The sequence below is a fragment of the Mirounga leonina genome, unplaced genomic scaffold (assembly GCF_011800145.1).
Source record: "Mirounga leonina isolate KUSES-001 unplaced genomic scaffold, KU_Mleo_1.0 Mir_150, whole genome shotgun sequence".
Taxonomy (NCBI): Eukaryota; Metazoa; Chordata; class Mammalia; order Carnivora; family Phocidae; genus Mirounga; species Mirounga leonina.
In genome coordinates this window covers 27,426,289-27,445,355 of record NW_023270374.1, presented here as the reverse complement: position 1 = coordinate 27,445,355, position 19,067 = coordinate 27,426,289, and the positions used below count along the sequence as shown (strand labels likewise).

Below are 19,067 nucleotides of genomic sequence, written 5' to 3'. Positions count from 1 at the left end.
GCTCAGGTCAAGATCTCTTGGGTTGTGGGACTGAGTCCTATGTCGGGCTCCTCACTAAGTGGGGAGTTGGGGTGAAAGATTCTCTTCTTCTGCCCCTCCCCACCTTCTCTTAAAATAAATAAATAGGGCGCCTGGGTGGCTCAGTTGGTTAAGCAACTGCCTTCAGCTCAGGTCATGATCCTGGAGTCCCAGGATCGAGTCCCGCATCGGGCTCCCTGCTCAGCAGGGAGTCTGCTTCTCCCTCTGACCCTCCCCCTTCTCATGCTCTCTCTATCTCATTCTCTCTCTCAAATAAATAAATAAAATCTTTAAAAAATAAATAAATAAATAAATAAATAAATCGTTAAAAAAAATACCTGTGTATTTTAATGGAGAAGTTATAAGCCAAAAATATATAGTGATGTTACAATTTCAGGTAAAAAGAAGCTGAAGAGCTTGTAGAATTTACTGAAAACTCATTAAAAAGTCTTCTGTAGATACCTGGCTGGCTCAGTCAGTAGACCATGCAACTCTTGATCTTGGGGTCGTGAGTTCGAGCCCCACACTGGGCAGAGTTTACTTAAAAAAAAGGGGGGGGGGCTTCTGAAATTCCCCCAGAAACATGTAATTTTTCAATCTGTAAGTTTTAGAAAAAAATCTCCAAAACAGTTCTTTGTATAAGACGTGAACATGAGATTTTGTGGTAACCCTTACTACTACCATTATCGTTTCTATGCAAAATAAACAGTGCTGTTAGAAAATATCTTCAGTTACAATTAAGATGAAATTGAACTCAAATTTGGAAACAGCAAAAGAATCCCACACATGTTTTAGTTCTTTTGTTCTTTTGCCCTGCTAGCAGGAATGGAGTAGGTTTGGGGGATAGAATGACTGCACCCATGTTCTCAGCTCAAGTTCACTGCTGGCTTCTGAAGGAGTTCCCTTTCCTTGACTGTCCCCACTCATACTAGGATTACAGGGCCTTCAAAAGCTAAGTGAATTCTCAAAGTAACTTGAACAGCAGGAGGCCAAGGTAAGAATAACAGTTAGGTATTTCTATTTCTCCCAGGAGGGCCACAGCCCCATGATGCAGCTCCTAAGGATCACTTGTCATTTTCAATCTTTGAGATTCAATTGGACCAGACCAACCTAATGCTTTCTTTTGTGTCAGAAATGCAAGCAGTGTGACCTCAGCAACAGAGTCCTCTATAATATAGATACAACACAGAACCAAAATACTTACTTGGGGAACTGGCAGAGACCCGCTTCCTGGTCAGGCTCTCCTGGTTGACCTTGTCCGAAACTGACGAGCCCCTTGTTTGGACATGCCTCTTTCCTGGGCTTTCCTCTGGCTCTGGTGACTTCTCCATCCCATGGAAATACTTCATGTGATAGTGTAACAGTTTGGCCTTGCGGAAAAATTTTAAACAATCCACAACCTTGCACCTGAACTTGTGATCTAGGTCGACAGCTGGTGCTTTACATGTCACAAAATCATCTGCTTTCTTAAAAGTATTTGTTACTGAAAAAGAAAACAAACAAAAACAAAGATCCCTTGTGCTTATCCTAGTTATTATAACATATGCATTAATACATGGCAACAGAAAGTGAAAGAGCAGAATGCATATGTAGCTGGAGACATCAGACGCCATTACCTCCCCAGATTACTGTTTGGAGAGAATGGATACAACTTCAGGATAAATAATACAGACTCAACCATGATTCATCTTCTGAAAGAAAAGATCAACATGTTTTTTGTTTGTTTGTTAAGCAGCCATACAAGTTCTCAAGGTTGTAGACTGTGGGGAAAGAATAGGGGAAAATCCTTAAAAACAAACCAAAAAAATCAGGGACCCAACCCAGCACTTATTACTCATGAGTTGGACCAGATTCAAACTTACTACCATCCTGATACTTGTGTGTGTGGACAGAACTAGGGAATATTCTGGTGGGATCTCTTTATGAAACCAAAGGGATCTCACAATGGTTTCTGCACAAAGAGAATGTAACTGTTACAAAAGTTTTTGAGATTTTGCTATCGTGTACTTTGAACAAAGGGACTCAGAGACAGAAAAAAAAAAAAAGACAACCAAATAAATGGATCTTGAAGGCATGAGGAGAATTTGGGAGTCAACGATCAAATTTAAAAGGACAAAAAATGTTTGAAATGCCCCCTCCCCCAAAAAAACAAATAAACAGAAGGCAATAGTCTATCGTGTATCAATGACAAAAAATAGAGCTGTCAACAAGGAATTCATGTGTGTTGGAAACAGTTTATTGAAGACTCACTTCACAATGCTCTCACCCCAATGAGAGCAATCACCTTAAACTCAAATTCTCCTACCCTATTTGATTAGGTTACCCAAGAATATCCTGAGTAGACCCTTCTTGAGTGAATCACATTTTTCCTTAATGCAGCGATATAATTTCCATTAGAAGCAGAAAGCATACTGAACCATTGGTAAATATTAGGATTACGTTTTCAAATACTATTCCACAATCAGAAGAAATAAAAAAATACTTAAAGTCAATCTAAATCATATTCTATATTTCAAAATCAGCACTAGGGTATGATAACAAAGCTGCTACACTTGATGATGTGACGAATGCCATCATATGGGCAATTTAAACAAGTGAAAAATTATACATATATATACACATCCCAAAGCAGAATGCTTTAAAATCACTTTATATAACAGATAAAGAAAGAGCTTCAAATTAATAAGATGCAGTTAAGAGAAGAAAAGTAACATGAAATGAAATGCAATATATAGACAAATGGTTGTGCTGGAAAAGCATGCCACACACAGTCTGAGTAGATCCCAGGTCTCACACAGGTGTGTATTTCCCAATGGGAGTTTATCTGGATCATATGTCACTGATGGCACCAGCCAGCTAAGTGACATCATCTACTCTGGGATACTATGGTCTTTTGTCAACTAGGGAGCAGTTACTAGGAGACAAAAGGCAGAAAATATAAAAATTAAATCCTCAAGGGAGCCTGGTTCAAAAGCTAAGGTTAATCGAAATACCCTTTGGGTAGAAAGTAAATCACTAGGACCAAGTTACGCCTGTTTTAGAAAACAGTTTGGAAATCAGTATTTCCAAGTAGTTACTGGTGTTATCACTTAAATGCTATGTGCTCTTCCTCATGTTTAACAGATTTTTCTTTGGAGGAATCAAGGCAAAGCATAGAACTCTCCCCTGGGCTCCAAGGCTCAAAATCTCAAGAGTCACCCTTTGCTTTTGCCTCTCCCAAAATTACTACTATACGTTGATGTATGCAGAGAAAAACGGTCCATAGAATTTGAATTTGCTTTTAAGAACAATAACTCTAAGGAATGTTTTCTTTACTTTTGGGAGGAAAATAGGGGAAAATATAAATGTCTCTTAAAAATCCCTGCCTCCTGGTATTCACATCCATGTGTAATCCCCTCCCCTTGAGTGTAGGCAGGACCTATAACTTGCCTCTATTGGAATGAGCAAAGGTGATAGTATGCCACCTTTCTTGAAAAAAACTTTTGTGATTATATTTGTAATATTTAACATCTACCTTACTAGCAGGTATTCTCCTTTGAAGACTTGATGAAAACATGCTATGTTGTGAGCTACTCTGTGGAGAAGCCCATGGGACAAGTAACTGAGAATCTGACAGCATGCAAGAAACTGAATGTTGCCAACAACCATGTGAGCCTGGAAGGAAATCCTTCCCCAGCAGTTTTCAGATAAGAACACAGCCCTGGTCAACTCCTTGACTGCAGTCTTGCAGAGAACCCAGTTAAGCTCCGCCTGGATTCCTCGTGCACAGAAACTACGAGAAAATAAATGTGTTGTCTTAAGCCACTATGTTTGTGGTAATATTGTTACATAGCAGTAGATCATATAAAGCAGGATCAGAACCCTCTCGTTTTCTTTATACTTGGGTAATATTTTTATACTTTCCCTTTTATGATAAATATACATTACCTTTATACTAAAAAAAGTTTTTAAACTATGTTTTCTGAAATGTGGTTTAGAAATAATATCCTATTTAACCCTTTTTTAAATACCCATTACCAGAACTCAAACCTCACAGTTAGAGGATTATGATGATGATATTTAGTCTCATTGACCATACCCTGACATTCTAAGCCCATGTCAATCTAAGTACCACCCTGCTTTCCAAACTCATCTCCCATTAACCCATAATGAGGCCTCTGCAGCTACCTAGCTGACTGCTGGCCCAAACAACTGCTTCATGCTCTCATAGCTCACACCTCCACTCAGGCTTTGCCCTCTCCCTGCCATTCCTCCATGGCTTGGCCAAATGTCCACTTCTATCCAAACTCAGCCCACTCCACATGCAGGAAGTTGCCCAGATGGCCGTGGCTCTCAGGGACCACATGCCATCAACTCCTAGCACAAATGACTACCTGATGCACCTCATCTTTAGCACTTCAGATCTACTCCTGGATTCTGTTATTTGCTACTTCTCCAGCCAGAGGATAAGGGCCACGTCTCATTGTCTTATGTATGTACCCTCAGCACCATCCCCTAATACAGCTGGTATTCTTGTCAGCAATGACGCCTTGTGATCCCAGTAGTTTAACACTTTTTTGACATGTATTTCCAATACTATAATGGGTAAAACATTTTTCAGGTCTGTGAAGAAATAACTTTATCAACTCTGAAGCAACAGAGGCAATCAAAGAGAAACATGAATGGATTTAAATATTCATAGCAAGTCTAGTCAAATGCATCGAATAAAAAAAATGTCCTGGGGCGCCTAGGTGGCTCAGTTGGTTAAGCGACTGCCTTCAGCTCAGGTCATGATCCCGGAGTCCTGGGATCGAGTCCCACATCGGGCTCCCAGCTCGGTGGGGAGCCTGCTTCTCCCTCTGACCCTCTCACCTCTCATGGTGTTTCTCTCTCTCTCATAAATAAATGGATAAAATCTTTAAAAAAAAAAAAAGTCCTTAAGTAGAGCAACAGTTAATAAATTATGGGAAGTCTGCATTATGTCATTCTAATCAGCTATTTGAAAGAATGAAGTAGCTCTGTACTTACTGATATGGATAATCTCAAGATAGACTAAGTGAAACAGAAAGTTGCCCAGTCCATACCATAGTATATGACCCCATGTATGGTTATAGGTGGGGAAAAAAAAGATACTATAAAAATACATAGAAAGGGGGATGCCTGGCTGGCTCGGTCAGAGGAGCATGCAACTCTTGATCTTAGGGTTGTGAGTTTGAGCCCCACATTGGGTGCAAAGATTACTTAAAATAAGTAAATAAATTTTTTTAGATGCAGAGAAAAGAAACCAGAAAGACAGAAAATCAAGATGTTGATAGTGGGTTATCTCTAGAGAGGAGCTTGGGCTAGAAATGCAGGCAGTAAGAGGAACCTCCACATTTCCTATGTATACCCCAGGAGCAACAAGCATACCTAGCACCCAGATCTTGGTTTAAATACAGTTTTTCACTTAAAATAAATCAGGACTTCTTGGAGAAATCCAAGGGTTTCTAAATCCTTGCTGAAAGGATGGGTAAGTACAAGATGAGCTTGAACATCTTAAGCCAGAAAGAAGTGTTCACATTAAAAAAAAAAAAAAAAAAAGGCACGGAGGGGCGGGGGCTGGCTGGTTCAGTTGGTGGAGCATGTAATTTTTGATCTCAGGGTTTTGAGTTTGAGCCCCAAGTTGGGTGTAGGGATTACTTAAAAATAAAATCTTTAGGGGCACCTTGGTGGTTCAGTGGGTTAAGCATCTGCCTTCGGCTCGGGTCATGATCCCAGGGTGCTTGGGTCAAGCCCTATGTCGGGCTCCCTGCTCAGTAGGGAGTTTGCTTCTACCTTTCCCTCTGCCCACTCCCAGCTTTTGCGCATGCTGTCTCTCTCTTAAATGAATAAATAATATCTTTTTAAAAATTAAATCTTTTTAAGTAAATAAAACCTTTAAAATGTATATATAAAGAAGTTATCACAGAATGAAGAAGATACAGGAACCAGTCTGAAAGGCTCCCACTGGCCAAATCTAGGACAATGTGGGTATTTAAATAAATAACCACAGACACATCGGGCGCCTGTGTGGCTCAGTCGGTTAAGCGTCCAACTCTTGATTTTGGCTCAGTCACGATCTCAGGATCATGAGATAGAGACCCGCGTAGGGCCCCATGCTCAGCAGGGTGTCTATTTGAGATTCCCTCTCTCCCTCTGCCCTTCCCCCTGCTCATGCTCTCTCTCAAATAATCTTTAAAAAAGAAAAAAATGACAGACACAGATTGTAACCCATAGAACAAAGAATCCATGAATCCATGTGGGTACAAATAAAGAAAGAAGGGAAACCTCTTCCTTATAATAGAATACAAATTAATAAAATATAAAAGAAATTATTAAAGTTAGAAATCACTATGTGGCAGTCATCAGAGTAAACAATGTTTCAGACAAAAAATACCAACAGATGCTAAAAGAGTAGGTGAATGTTTCATAGAGAAACAAAATATTTACATAGCCTCAAAGTATCCTCTCACAAGAAATTTATTAATTATAAAGAGAAAAATAATAGCTTGACAGTAAAACAGATACTACCTTCGCCAAGTGATCAAAGTTAACATCACCGATAAATGGGACAGATATCATGTGCCTCTGATAGAATGCACTTAAAAAGAACATGTTGCCTATACGGTATGTCTACTAAAAGTTGATAACCTAAATCTAATCATGAAGAGACATCAGAAAACACCAAACTGAGGGACATCATATCCTTCAGAAATATCAAGGTCATGAAAGACAAAGAAAGACCTTAGAATTCTTTCAGATGAAAGGAGACTAAAGAAACAATGAAATCCAATGTGTCATCCTGGATTGGATCCTGACCAGGAAAAAATGTTTTTCCTACTTTTGCTATAATGGACATTATCAGAACAACTAAGGAAGTCTGAATAAGGTCCTGATTTTGATAATCATATTGTAGTAATGTAAGAGAATGTTCTTGTTTTTAGGAAATATGCATTGAAATATTTATGGGTAAGGGTCTGCAACTTATGCCAAACAATTCAAAAATAATACTTTCTAAAAAAGGGAATATGGATGCCTGGGTGGCTCAGTCGGTTAAGCGTCTGCCTTCGGCTCAGGTCCCAGGAGCCTGGGATCTTGTCCAGTGTCGGGCTCCTTGCTCGGCGGGGAAACTGCATCTCCCTCTGACCCTCCCCCTGCTCGTGCTCGCTCACTCTCTCTCGCTTTGACAAATAAATAAATAAAATCTTTAAAAATTAATTAATTTTAAAAAGGGAATAACTGGGGTACCTGGCTGGCTCAGTCAGTAGAGCATGCAACTCTGAATCTCACGGTTGTGAGTTCAAGTCCCACAATGGGTGTAGAGATTACTTTGGAAAAAAAAATGATGGGGCGCCTGTGGCTCAGTAGGTTAAGCGTCTGCCTTCAGCTCAGGTCATGTTCCCAGGGTCCTGGGATCGAGCCCTGCTCAGCGGGGAGCCTGCTTCTCCCTCTGCCTGCCGCTCCCCCTGCTTGTGCACTCTCTCTCTCTCTCTCTGACAAATAAATCTTAAAAAAAAAAAAAGAAAGAAAGAAAATATCTTTTAAAAAAAAGTAGGGGGGGCACTTGGGTGGCTCAGTCGGTTAAGCATCCATCTCAATCTTAGCTCAGGTCTTATTCTCAGGGTTTTGAGTTCGAGCTTTGCCCAGCGTGGAGCCTACTTTTAAAAAAAATAATTAAAAAAAAAAAGAATAATAAAGCAAACATGGCAAACTGCAAACTAGTGTGAGAATCTGGTTGAAGATATATAGGAATTCTTTGTACTACTTTTCCAACTATTTATAAGTCTGAAATTACTTCAGTCTTAAAACTTATTAAAAATATATGCAGAGGGGTGCGTGGCTGGCTTTGAAAGCAGACCATGTGACTCTTGATCTTGGGAGTTGGGTTTAAGCCCTACACTGGGGGTAGAGTTTATTTAATAAAAAAAATTAATATATGCAGAAAAAAAATATATGCAAGAAAACTACTTTGAGGCCACAGAACAGTTAAGTGGGAAGAAAACAACCCTGCCAAGGCTTTCCCCTAGATGCAAACCTCTGCATTCAGTCCTCAAAAAAAAAATCACTGAGCATTTATTCCACAAGATGGCAGAGCTGCCCCAAATGCCAGAGCCATGTTTGGAGGGGCTATCACCTCTCTTTTGCTCTTGACTAGCCGTGCACTGACTTCCCTGGCTCCTCCTCCTACGGTTCAAGAGCTTCCTTCACACAGATTTCCTGGATCGGGACTCCATCCCAGGTTAGAAATTCCAAGACTGGTACCAGCTCAGGACAGGAATTACTAAACAGTGACTAATGGGACAGCATCCTGGCCTCCAGGGACCCTGCTGGATGTTTCTGATAATACCGCCCTCCTTCCTGCTTACTTACATAATACATTCCTGATGAATGAATCTTCAACAAAACAATCTCTCTCCCAGCCATCTTTCTAGATCATCCTGTACTCACCACTAAGCCCATGTTCCAAAAGAAACACCACAGAAACACCATTCCATTTCCAGATCAACCCGTCTTCCTCCCTCAAATTAAAGAATTCCAAAGGCACCACCCTGTCTGGAGTACTGACATCACTTGTACCACACACTCTTCTTCAAACCTGGCCACCCTACTAAGCCTCTTACTCAGAGTATACACACTGCTTGAACAAGTGCCCTCAAGAGCTGTGGGAATTCTGTTTCACATACTGTGCAACTTCCCTGGACAGGGACTGTGTTCATGTCTCAATTTATATAGCACCCAACATCTCATCAGATGGCTTTAGGCACTGAGTTGGAAGATGGGAGTCAGAGACCCTGTATCACCAGCCAGTAGGAAGTGTGCAACTATGGCTGAGTCCTTCTTGCCAAATATGAGGCTCTTTGCCTATAAAACAGAATAGTGAAAAATTAGAAATAAGTTAAGATGTTTCAGCAGGGGACAGTAAATAAATTATAGAATACCCATACAATAAATTATATGTAATTGTGAAAGGAGGTATGTACTAACACAGAAAAATACATAAATGAAAATTGTAAGTCACTGAATAATGTAAGAATATGATTCCATTACTATGTTTTTTAAAGTTATACCTGTATATAAATGTTTGTATATGTACCATAACCATGTCTGGAAGGATGGAAGGCCATACACCAAACTGTACCATGGCTCCTTCAAGAGTCAGAATGCTATCTATATAAGGGAGGACATTTCACTTTTTATTTTCTTTTACTTGGTTTTAATTATTCCAGGCATGTATTGGTTTTGAAATTTATGAGGGGAAAAAATTCAGCAAAATGACTTGATAAAGTAATTTTTTTAAGATTTTATTTTTAAGGAATTTCTACACCCAACATGGGGCTCGAACTTACAACCCTGAGACCAAGAATCGCATGCTCTACCAACTGAGCCAGCCAGGTGCCCCTACAAAATAGTTTTTTAAATAGAGGTCCCAGCTGACTTAACTCAGAGTTAAAAAATTCATCAAGAACTAATACTCATTGGGGCGCCTGGCTGGTTCAGTCGCTTGAATGGCCAACCGCTGATTTTGGCTTGGGTCATGATCTTAGGGTCCACCCCGCGATGGGCTCCAAGCTCAGCAGGAAGTCTACTTCAGAATTCTCTCTCTCCCTCTGCTCCTCCCCCACCCACTTGTCTCTAAAATAAATAAATAAATCTTAAAAAAAAAAAACTAATACTCATAAAGAATTAGTATACCTTAGTGTTTGTTCAAATTGTAAGAAATCGTATTTTACTTTAAAAATCAAACCTTAAGAAAAACCTTTCATTGCTGTTTCCTTACTACTCAAAAATGATGATACTAAGTCCACAGTCTGGGACAACATCAAGTTCCTGCTATGTTATGTTTTTCCATGAAAAAAATTAATGAGTAACTGAAGTAATTTAACTTTAAACATCTTAGAAAACATACTGAACTACCTTTTCACATTAATTTTCAAAAAATTCTTTATTTGGTCATACATGTTGATTTTTTATATCCCCATATCCAACAGGAATCTTAGAAAAAAGAATCACTGCATCAAAAAATAGGACTTACATGAAATTTTTTTTTGAAGAGTTGCCAACACTATGGCAGATCTAGAAATATTTAAGCTGGGTAATCAATCAATAATGCAATTCCCCATTTATCAACTGGAGGTGTCCAAGACTATCCATTCTTATAAGTACATGCCTCCTAAGGTCAAAGAGATCAGTTACTCAACTTTCTGTGTTTTCCTAAACTTTTCCAGCTTTCCTTTCTCCCCCTCAAAGTTTTGGTAAATAAGAAATGCTCGAGTAATTGACTTGAATTACTTGAAGTAATTGAATGAATGACCCAGTTAATTAAATATCAGCCACTACTTAACTGATGAAACAAGTCTTTCAATGGATCTATTTGCTCTGGTCAGGTATAAAAGGTATTCAATAAATGTGCCAAATGAAAGCCCACAGGTAAGAGCACACCTGCTGTGTCCGCAAGATAGCAAGCAGGCCATGTGGCTGGAGTAGAGTCAAGCAGCAAGGAGAGAGTGAGGAGAGGTAACAGGTAGCCAGAAGAAGCAGGGCCACTGCAGGCCAGTGTAAGGACCTGTGGCATGCATGAACAAATACCAACAGTTCCAGGCAGTGGGAGACATGAATGTTGGTTTTATTATTCTTGTATTTTTCTGGATTTCTTTTCAAATTTATCAACATAAAAAAGCAAGTTACCAAAAAGAGTATACTAAATGAAGACAAGATCACTTCCATAAATAAGGTAAAAGGTACCAACAAAATCTTTGGTGAACTTTGAATAAGGTCCTGATTTTGATAATTATATTATGGTAATATAATGTAAGAAATATACAACAAAGTATTTAGGAGTCGAAGTCCGCAATTTATTTTCAAACAATTCAGAAAAAATACTTTAAAATACCTTAAGGCCAAAGAATAATAGCTAAGTAGGAGGAAAGCAACCTTACCAACAGAGAGATCCAGATGAACACTTCAGGGCTATCCCCATCTGAGAACCAAGCATTGTCAGTAATCCCATCAACTCTTCAAAGCAACTGACCTCAGTTTGGCAGCAACGTACCCACTCAACCTTAACCCAGTTCAGAAAGCCTGCAATTAAGTCAGAAAGCACACCTAACAGTCTCCTAAGACTCTATGATTATGCTGTTGATGTTGCTCTACTTCCATCTCCAAATGCCTAATTGCTACTCATCCTTCAAGGCCCTGTGAAAGTACCACCTTCTTCCACCCCTGCCCCCAAGCCACCAACCTAAATATCACCTCTCTCCCAGAGTCAGATCCAAATAGCATTTAATGAACACTAAAACCAAGAGTGCCCCATTCATCACTGGGGCATTCCTCAAATGAATAAATTTTAAAATCTTAAAATAGGGGTGCCTGGGTGGCTCAGTCGGTTAAGCGTCTGCCTTCGGCTCAGGTCACGATCTCAGGGTCCTGGGATCGAGCCCCGAGTTGGGCTCCCTGCTCCTCGGGGAGCCTGCTTCTCCCTCTCCCTCTGCCTGCTGCACTCCGTGCTTGCGTGTGCGCGCTCTGTCAAATAAATGAATAAATCTTTTTAAAAAATAATAAAATAAAATAATAAATAAATAAATAAATAAAACAGGCACTGGATTTAGCCTCTAGCCTAGTCTCCTCACTCCTCTTATCTGCACAGCATATTTCTTGGTGATGTAGGAACAATTCATTCCCAATTTCAAGCGATGTCTAACATAACACCACCCTCAAGACAATATAATTTAAGAGCTTAGTCTTCTGAATTATAAGGAACATGGCTGTCATCTAGAGCTCTCCACACCAAAACAGACAACCAGGTTCTGAGATTAAATTTCCACCTCATTTGAACATCAAGTCCATTTCTCCCACATGACAGAAAAGTAGGTTGGGAGGAGAGGAGTGCAACCCCTGACAGAAGGCTCAGCAAGAAAAGGGAAATCATTTACACCCAAGAAAAGGCCACATGGCTAAGGCACAACACTCTAGACCCAGTGGGACAAAAGACCAACCTAAAGGCACCATGGAGGAGCCAGGAGTGAATATTTGAATACTTTCAGTTTACTATTTTCAAAATGCTGCTCTGCTATACCACTTATGTTAACCACATGGCATGTGGTCAAGGACAACCCCCCACCCGCCCGCCAAACAGGCATCTGGGTGGCTCAGTTACACATCCAACTCTTGATCTTGGGGTCATGAGTTCAAGCCCCACATTGGGCTCCACACTGAACGTGAGACCTACTTAAGAAAAAGGGGGGGGGGGGAGGCACCCGACTAGTCAGTCAGTTAAGCGTCTGACTCTTGATCTCAGCTCAGGTCTTGATCTCAGGGTCATGAGTTCAAGCCCCACGTTGGGCTCCATTCTGGGCATGGAGCCTACATAAAAAAAAATAATAATAAAGGGCGCCTGGGTGGCTCAGTTGGATAAGCGTCTGCCTTCGGCTCAGGTCACAATCCCAGGGTCCTGGAATCAAACCCCACGTCAGACTCTCTGCTCAGTGGGGAGCCTGCTTCTCCCTCTGCCTGTGCTCTATGTCAGATAAATAAACAAACTCTTTAAAAATAAATAAATAAATAAAAGTATGCAATTCTGACGACATATACTCATTATGGTGTCAGTCTTATAAATGGTCTTTTAAAAACAAAACCCTTTAGGGGCACCTGGGTGGCTCAGTGGTTGGGCGACTGCCTTCGGCTCAGGTCATGATCCAGGGTCCTGGGATCAAACCCCATATCGGGCTCCCTGCTCAGCAGGAAGCCTGCTTCTCCCTCTCCCACTCCCCCTGCTTGTGTTCCCTCTCTCACTGTGTCTCTCTCTGTCAAATAAATAAATAAAATCTTTAAAAAAAAATTTAAATGTCTTTCACCTTTTTAACAAAGTCAAATTTTCTATTTATAATTTAAAGTACTCTGAATATTTGGAATCTGCCCTTCAAGAAGAAAAGTAAAGACTTTCAAATCGTATATTCATTGTTAAATATATAAATTCGACTTAAAATTAGTACAACACAAAGGAGAATATAAATGTACAGATTTCGTGACAGCTAAAATTAAATAAAGTCACAAGTATGTAGTGTCAAAATACAGAATCATCAAATATTCAATTGACTACCTTCTCGCCAATGAAGTAACATAATAGGAAACGTGTTACACCTTTGCTTATGTTGTTCCCTCTGCTGGAATACCCAGACCCCATCTATCACTCATGGGACAGTACTATTCATCCATCAAGATTCAGCTTAAAAACTGTTGGACACGGGGCGCCTGGGTGGCTCAGTCGTTAAGCGTCTGCCTTCGGCTCAGGTCGTGATCCCAGGGTCCTGGGATCGAGCCCCATGTCAGGCTCCCTGCTCTGCGGGAAGTCTGCTTCTCCCTCTCCCTCTCCCCCTGCTTGTGTTCCCTCTCGCTGTGTCTCTCTCTGTCAAATAAATAAATACAATCTTTAAAAAAAAAAAAAAAAAAACTGTTGAACACTACATCTGAAATTAATGATGTACTATGTATTGGCTAATTGAATTTAAGTTAAAAAAAAAAAGATTTAGCTTAAATGTCATGCATGGCTCCTAAGTTAGGATGGTCTTCCAGTAGCCATTAAGTCTTACTGATCTTGTATCAATGATACTACTTATTTTAGCACAGAGCCTGGTACTTAGCAGGTTCATAAGGTATTTCAACTGAGTAAAAAAAAATGTGCAATCGAAGCTTGTTAGCAAAATCTCATTTAACCTTTACTATTTCCCCAAGATTCTCACTAAAAGAAAGTCTCAGCATATTCTTCTCCAGGGAACAATGGGCAACCCACAAATCTCCTCAAGCTTCATTCTTCCTCTGGGCTCATACGTACATAAGAAGTTTTATTTTGAGAATTACAGAGCCTATACTCTCCACACACTGGAAAGGGAGAAGGTTACAGATGACCCATATTTACCAAAGGAACACTTCCCAGGTCTAGAACCATGTCATCAATAGAATCTCATTAGATTTGATTCCACAGCTCATTTCTGGCTAAATTTTCCAAAAGGCTATGTCTTCCCCTCATTATGTCTGCCGTAGTCCAGAAGAAGGCTACCCTGCAAGCCCTTAGGCCATCACAAACATCTAGGAAATGCCAAAATTCACCTACACTTAATTCCTTTCTCCCTTATTCTACTCTTTTCAATTCATGATAAGTCAAACACTGCAAAATAAAGAAATTTTTAAAGATGAATGTTGATCAAGAACTTTGGGGTATGAGCTATCAGTGGAAAACACTTTGGCTTTCATGAAAAATTTTAAAGGGTGGCTTATAAAATAATTAATGTGATTTTTTAAATATGGTAAAATACATATGTAATAATATTGATTATATGCATATTATGATCATAACTATGTTTTCTAAATACTGAAGGAAATTAATTAATTTCGGTGTTATAAATTACAATAAATAAAAGTAAAAGACAAATGGAAAGACCAAGAGAAAATAAAGTACAATTTATATAAAAGACAAAGGATCAATATCCATAATGTACAAAGAAAACCTTATTGTGCAAATAATAAAAACAACCCAATAAGAAGTGAGCAAAGAAAATTCACAGAAAAATAGATAAAAATATACAATAAACACATGAAAAATGTTCAATCTCATTTAAAAAAACCACAGAACTTAAAAAATGAAGTCTTGTTTCCAATGTTAACACAAATTTGAGAAAATTTAAAAGATGAATAATATCCATAGATGGCAAGGATGTAAGGGAAAATATACTCTACCATACTCTTAGTCAAAATATTAAGTGGAATGGTCTTTTTGGAGGGTAATTTGTTGATGCAATTTAAAATGTGCATTCTCTTAAATCCAGCAATACTCAAAGAAAGTTATCCCAAAGGGCTATTCACCAAGTGGTCAAAAATATATATTCAAGGAATACCACTGCATCATTGAAACACTGATTGCTCAGAAACACTCTAAATGTCCATCAAAAGGGAAATGGTTAAATATATGATGGAACATTCTTACAAGACCCTAATATTCAATCATTAAAAAGAATGAAACAAGGGGCGCCTGGGTGGCTCAGCTGGTTAAGCCACTGCCTTCGGCTCAGGTCATGATCCCAGGGTCCTGGGATCGAGTCCTGCATCGGGCTCCTTCCTTAGCAGGGAGCCTGGTTCTCCCTCTCCCTCTGCCTGCTGCTCCCCCTGCTTGTGCTCTCTCTGTGTCAAATATATAAATAAAATCTTAAAAAAAAAAAAAAAAGAAACAAGTGTACTGACAAAGATAGATCTCCAGAAGACTACAAAAGCAAGAGAACAATAAGGCTAGAATTAAACCAATTACATTTAAATCTTAATTGCTTCCCTACCTATGGTAAACATATAGAAAAGGATCTGGAAAAATAACAAACAAATAAAAGAGGTTTACCCAAGGGAAAAGGAGCAAGATAGAAGACACTTCTCACTTTAACTCCTGAAGCCTCTATATAGACATTTTTATGATCAGTATTTTTATAGTACTTTTTAAAAAGGAAAATAAAAAATACACATACACACAAAAAAAGTGGCTTAGATGTTCTTCACTGTAAAAGGCAAAGATCAAGATTTATTCATGGTCAGCACCATCCTGGACTCTGAACATTTACCACAAATATAACATTATCGAAATGTTACATCCAAGTAGCTATTAATGCAACAAGCAATCACTACTTAAAAGAAAAAATCCCTCTGTGTAGTCATGAATGTGTACAACTTCCTAGGCTGCCTATTACCATAACATTTTCTCTTTCAGTCATGTTAGAAAAGCTCATAGTCGAACATCCCTTTTGCATACAACCATTATAAACTACAAAAAAATATTAAAAAACAAATATGAAAAGGCACTAAAGAGTAACAAAAAGCCCGCAGAAACAAGAGTTGGATAATTGGAATAAGAGAACAGCACTAGATAAGTTTCCCATATTTTAAGGCTTTTCACCTAAAGGCAGGCTCCAGTCCGTAACACCAGGTAGCTAAAACTCAAGTAAAAAACTTAACTCTTACTGGTTGAAGATATAAAAGACAAAGTTCAGGGCAACTACAACAGCTAGAAAATGAGGGAGAAAGTCCTAAAAAGGAAAGCCACCAAAGGGTGGCCTCAATTTCTTCATATAAACTCTGCCTAAATTTCTGGCTGATCTTTGAATGTACAGTTTCAAGCAGCCCAACAAAAGTTAAAAGAATTGAGCAGAGATTTCAGCTGCTGCCCACTGCAGAGGAAAAAAATTTGGAATTTGAGTTAAGCCAAATTAATTGCCCTTTTGAACAAAGAAATCAGCATTCTTTGGAGGAACATAATATAATTCAAGCTTGACAACAGAGCAGACACCCTGTACAGGATGCAATACAAAATATTAGACATCTGAAGAAAAGGGAAAATGTGATCTGCAGAGGCAGGAGAAAAAAAAACTCAATCAATGGAGATTAACTTCAAGATAATCTAGATGTTGAACTTGGTAGACAGGGGCTTTAAAGCAACTATTAAAACTACACTCATAACGAATTTACAGACTCCAAGATCTCAGCAGAGAAGCTAGAGGAAATCGGGAACTCTGGAACTAAAAAAGCATCAGAAATGGAGTGCCTGGGTGGCTCAGTTGGTTAAGCGTCTGCCTTCAGCTTGGGTCATGATATCAGGGTCCTGGGATCGAGCCCTGCATTGGGCTCCCTGCTCAGCAGGGAGCCTGCTTCTCTCTCTCCCACTCCCACTCCTGGTCCCCATACTTGTGCTCGTTTTCTCTCTCTCTCTCTCTGTCAAATAAATAAAATCTTGAAAAAATTTTTTAAAAATAAAAACCTAAATAAATAAATAAATAATAAAAACAAAAACATCAGAAATAAAAAATTCACTGGATGGGCTTAACAGCAGATTGGAATCGAGAGAAGAAAGAATTTGGAAAATAGAAATTATTTAATTTGAAAAAGAGGGGGAAGGAAAAGGGGGGGAAAAGAAAAGAAAAAGTCACTATGTCCCAGTGACCTGTGGCCCAGTATCAAAAGCTCTAACCTAATTCTAATGTGAATCACCAATAAAGGAAGACAGAAACAGAGAGAATGGGATAGAAAAAAAATATTCAGAGAAATAATGGTTGAAATTTGATAAAAAACATTAATTTTCAAATTCCAGCTCAGTGACTCTCAAATAGGTTAAAAAAAAATACATCATAGGGGTGCCTGGGTGGCTCAGCCACTGAGCATCTGCCTTCGGCTCAGGTCATGATCCCGGAGTCCTGGGATCAAGCCCTGCTTCTCCTCTCCCCCTACTTATGTTCCTGACTCTCTGTCAAATAAATAAATAAAATCTTTAAAAAAAAAAAAAATCATAGTCAAACTGCTAAAAAGCAATGATAAAGAGAAAAATCTTAAAAGCAACCAAAAGGGGGGCACCTGGGTGGCTCAGTCGTTAATTGGCTGCCTTCGGCTCAGGTCATGATCCCAGGGTCCTGGGATCAAGCCCCACATCGGGCTCCCTGCTCAGCGGGAAGCCTGCTTCTCCTTCTCCCACTCCCGCTATGTCTCTCTCTGTCAAATAAATAAATAAAATCTTAAAAAAAAAAAAAAAAGCAACCAAAAGGAAAACACATTGTACACAGAGAAACAATGATATGAATGATCACTAACTTCCCTTCAGAAACAGAGGCCAAAGGACCATGAACAACACCTTTACAGTGCTTAAAAAGAAAAACAAAACAAAAAAACTGTAAACCCCACATTGTATACCCAGTGGAAATATCCTTCAAGTTTCAAAGTTAAAGTCATTCAGAAAAACAAAAACCACGAGAATTTGTCACCAGGAAACCTGCACTACAAGAAAAACTACAGAAAAATTTTAAGGCTGGAAAGAAATATCAGGAAGGTATGAAGAAGTGGAAATGGTAAATATGTGCATAAATAAGCCTCTTTTGTCTTCTTCATCTTTATAATACATAGTTATTAAGAGCAAAAATTATTTTATAGCATATATAGATATATCATGAGACAGGTAGAGCATAAAAGGGGGAAAGATTAATAGACCACACATTTTATATAAAGTGGTTCAATATTAAAAGTAAACTGTGAAAGTTAAGGATACATATCATAATCCTTACAGTAACCTCTAAAACAAATGCTAAGAAGTACAGCTAATAGCTAATAGCTAAATTAAAATGAAATTTGAAAAAAAATTCAATTAACCTAAAAAACAAGAAAGGTGGAAAAGAACAAAACACAGGATAAACAGGAAACAAAAAGCAAAGTGGTAGATCTAAAAGCAACTGTATCAATAATTACATTTAATGTAAACAAACTACACATTGCAGTTAAAACCAAAACCCAAATAGGTATATACTATCTATAAAAGACACATCTATAAAAGACACACTTTGAATTTAAAGACATAGTTATGTTGAAAGAAAAGGATAGCAATAGATACACCATGCATACAGAAAGCAAAAGTATCTGTACTAGTATCAGATAAAGCAGACTTCAAGTCAAAGTCTATTACCAAAAATAGCATGATATCTCACATTATAAAGGGGACAATTCACCAAGAGGGCATAACAATTATAAATGTGTATGCTCCTAATAACAAAACTTCAAAATACATGAAGCAAAACTGACAGAATTCATTGGAGAAATAGACAAATCCACAATCATGGTTAGAGATTTTTAACATCCCTTCCTTGGAAACTGATAGAATTAGACAAAAAAACAAAATCAGTGGAGATATATGTCAGAAAAACACCATCAATCACCTTGACCTGACAGATACAGAACAGATATATAATGGCAGAACACACATTTTTTTTTCCAAGTGTATATGGAGCATTCACCAAGACAGATCATATGCTGGGCCATAAAATTAAGTCCCAACAAATTTTAAAAGACTGAAATCCTATAAAGTATGCTCTCGGACCACAATGGAATTACATTACAAATCAGTAACAATAAAGTCTTTCTAAAAACCCCAAAACTTGGAAATGAAACAACACACTTCAAAGTTAACCCATTATCAACAAATAAATCACAATATATCTTAAATTGAACGAAACTGAAAATACAACACATCAAAATTTGCAGCATGT

General features: G+C 38.6%; 1 protein-coding gene across 5 annotated transcripts in view; it reads right to left on the bottom strand.

The window, feature by feature from the left end:
* PHF20 (PHD finger protein 20) overlaps positions 1-19,067 on the bottom strand; it is a 142,584-nt gene that overhangs the window by 43,347 nt on the left and 80,170 nt on the right. For all 5 annotated transcript variants that reach the window (XM_035006226.1, XM_035006229.1, XM_035006227.1 and 2 more), the window contains one exon: positions 1,223-1,501. In XM_035006226.1, coding sequence (XP_034862117.1) covers positions 1,223-1,501 — 279 coding nt within the window. The remainder of the gene's footprint in view (positions 1-1,222; positions 1,502-19,067) is intronic.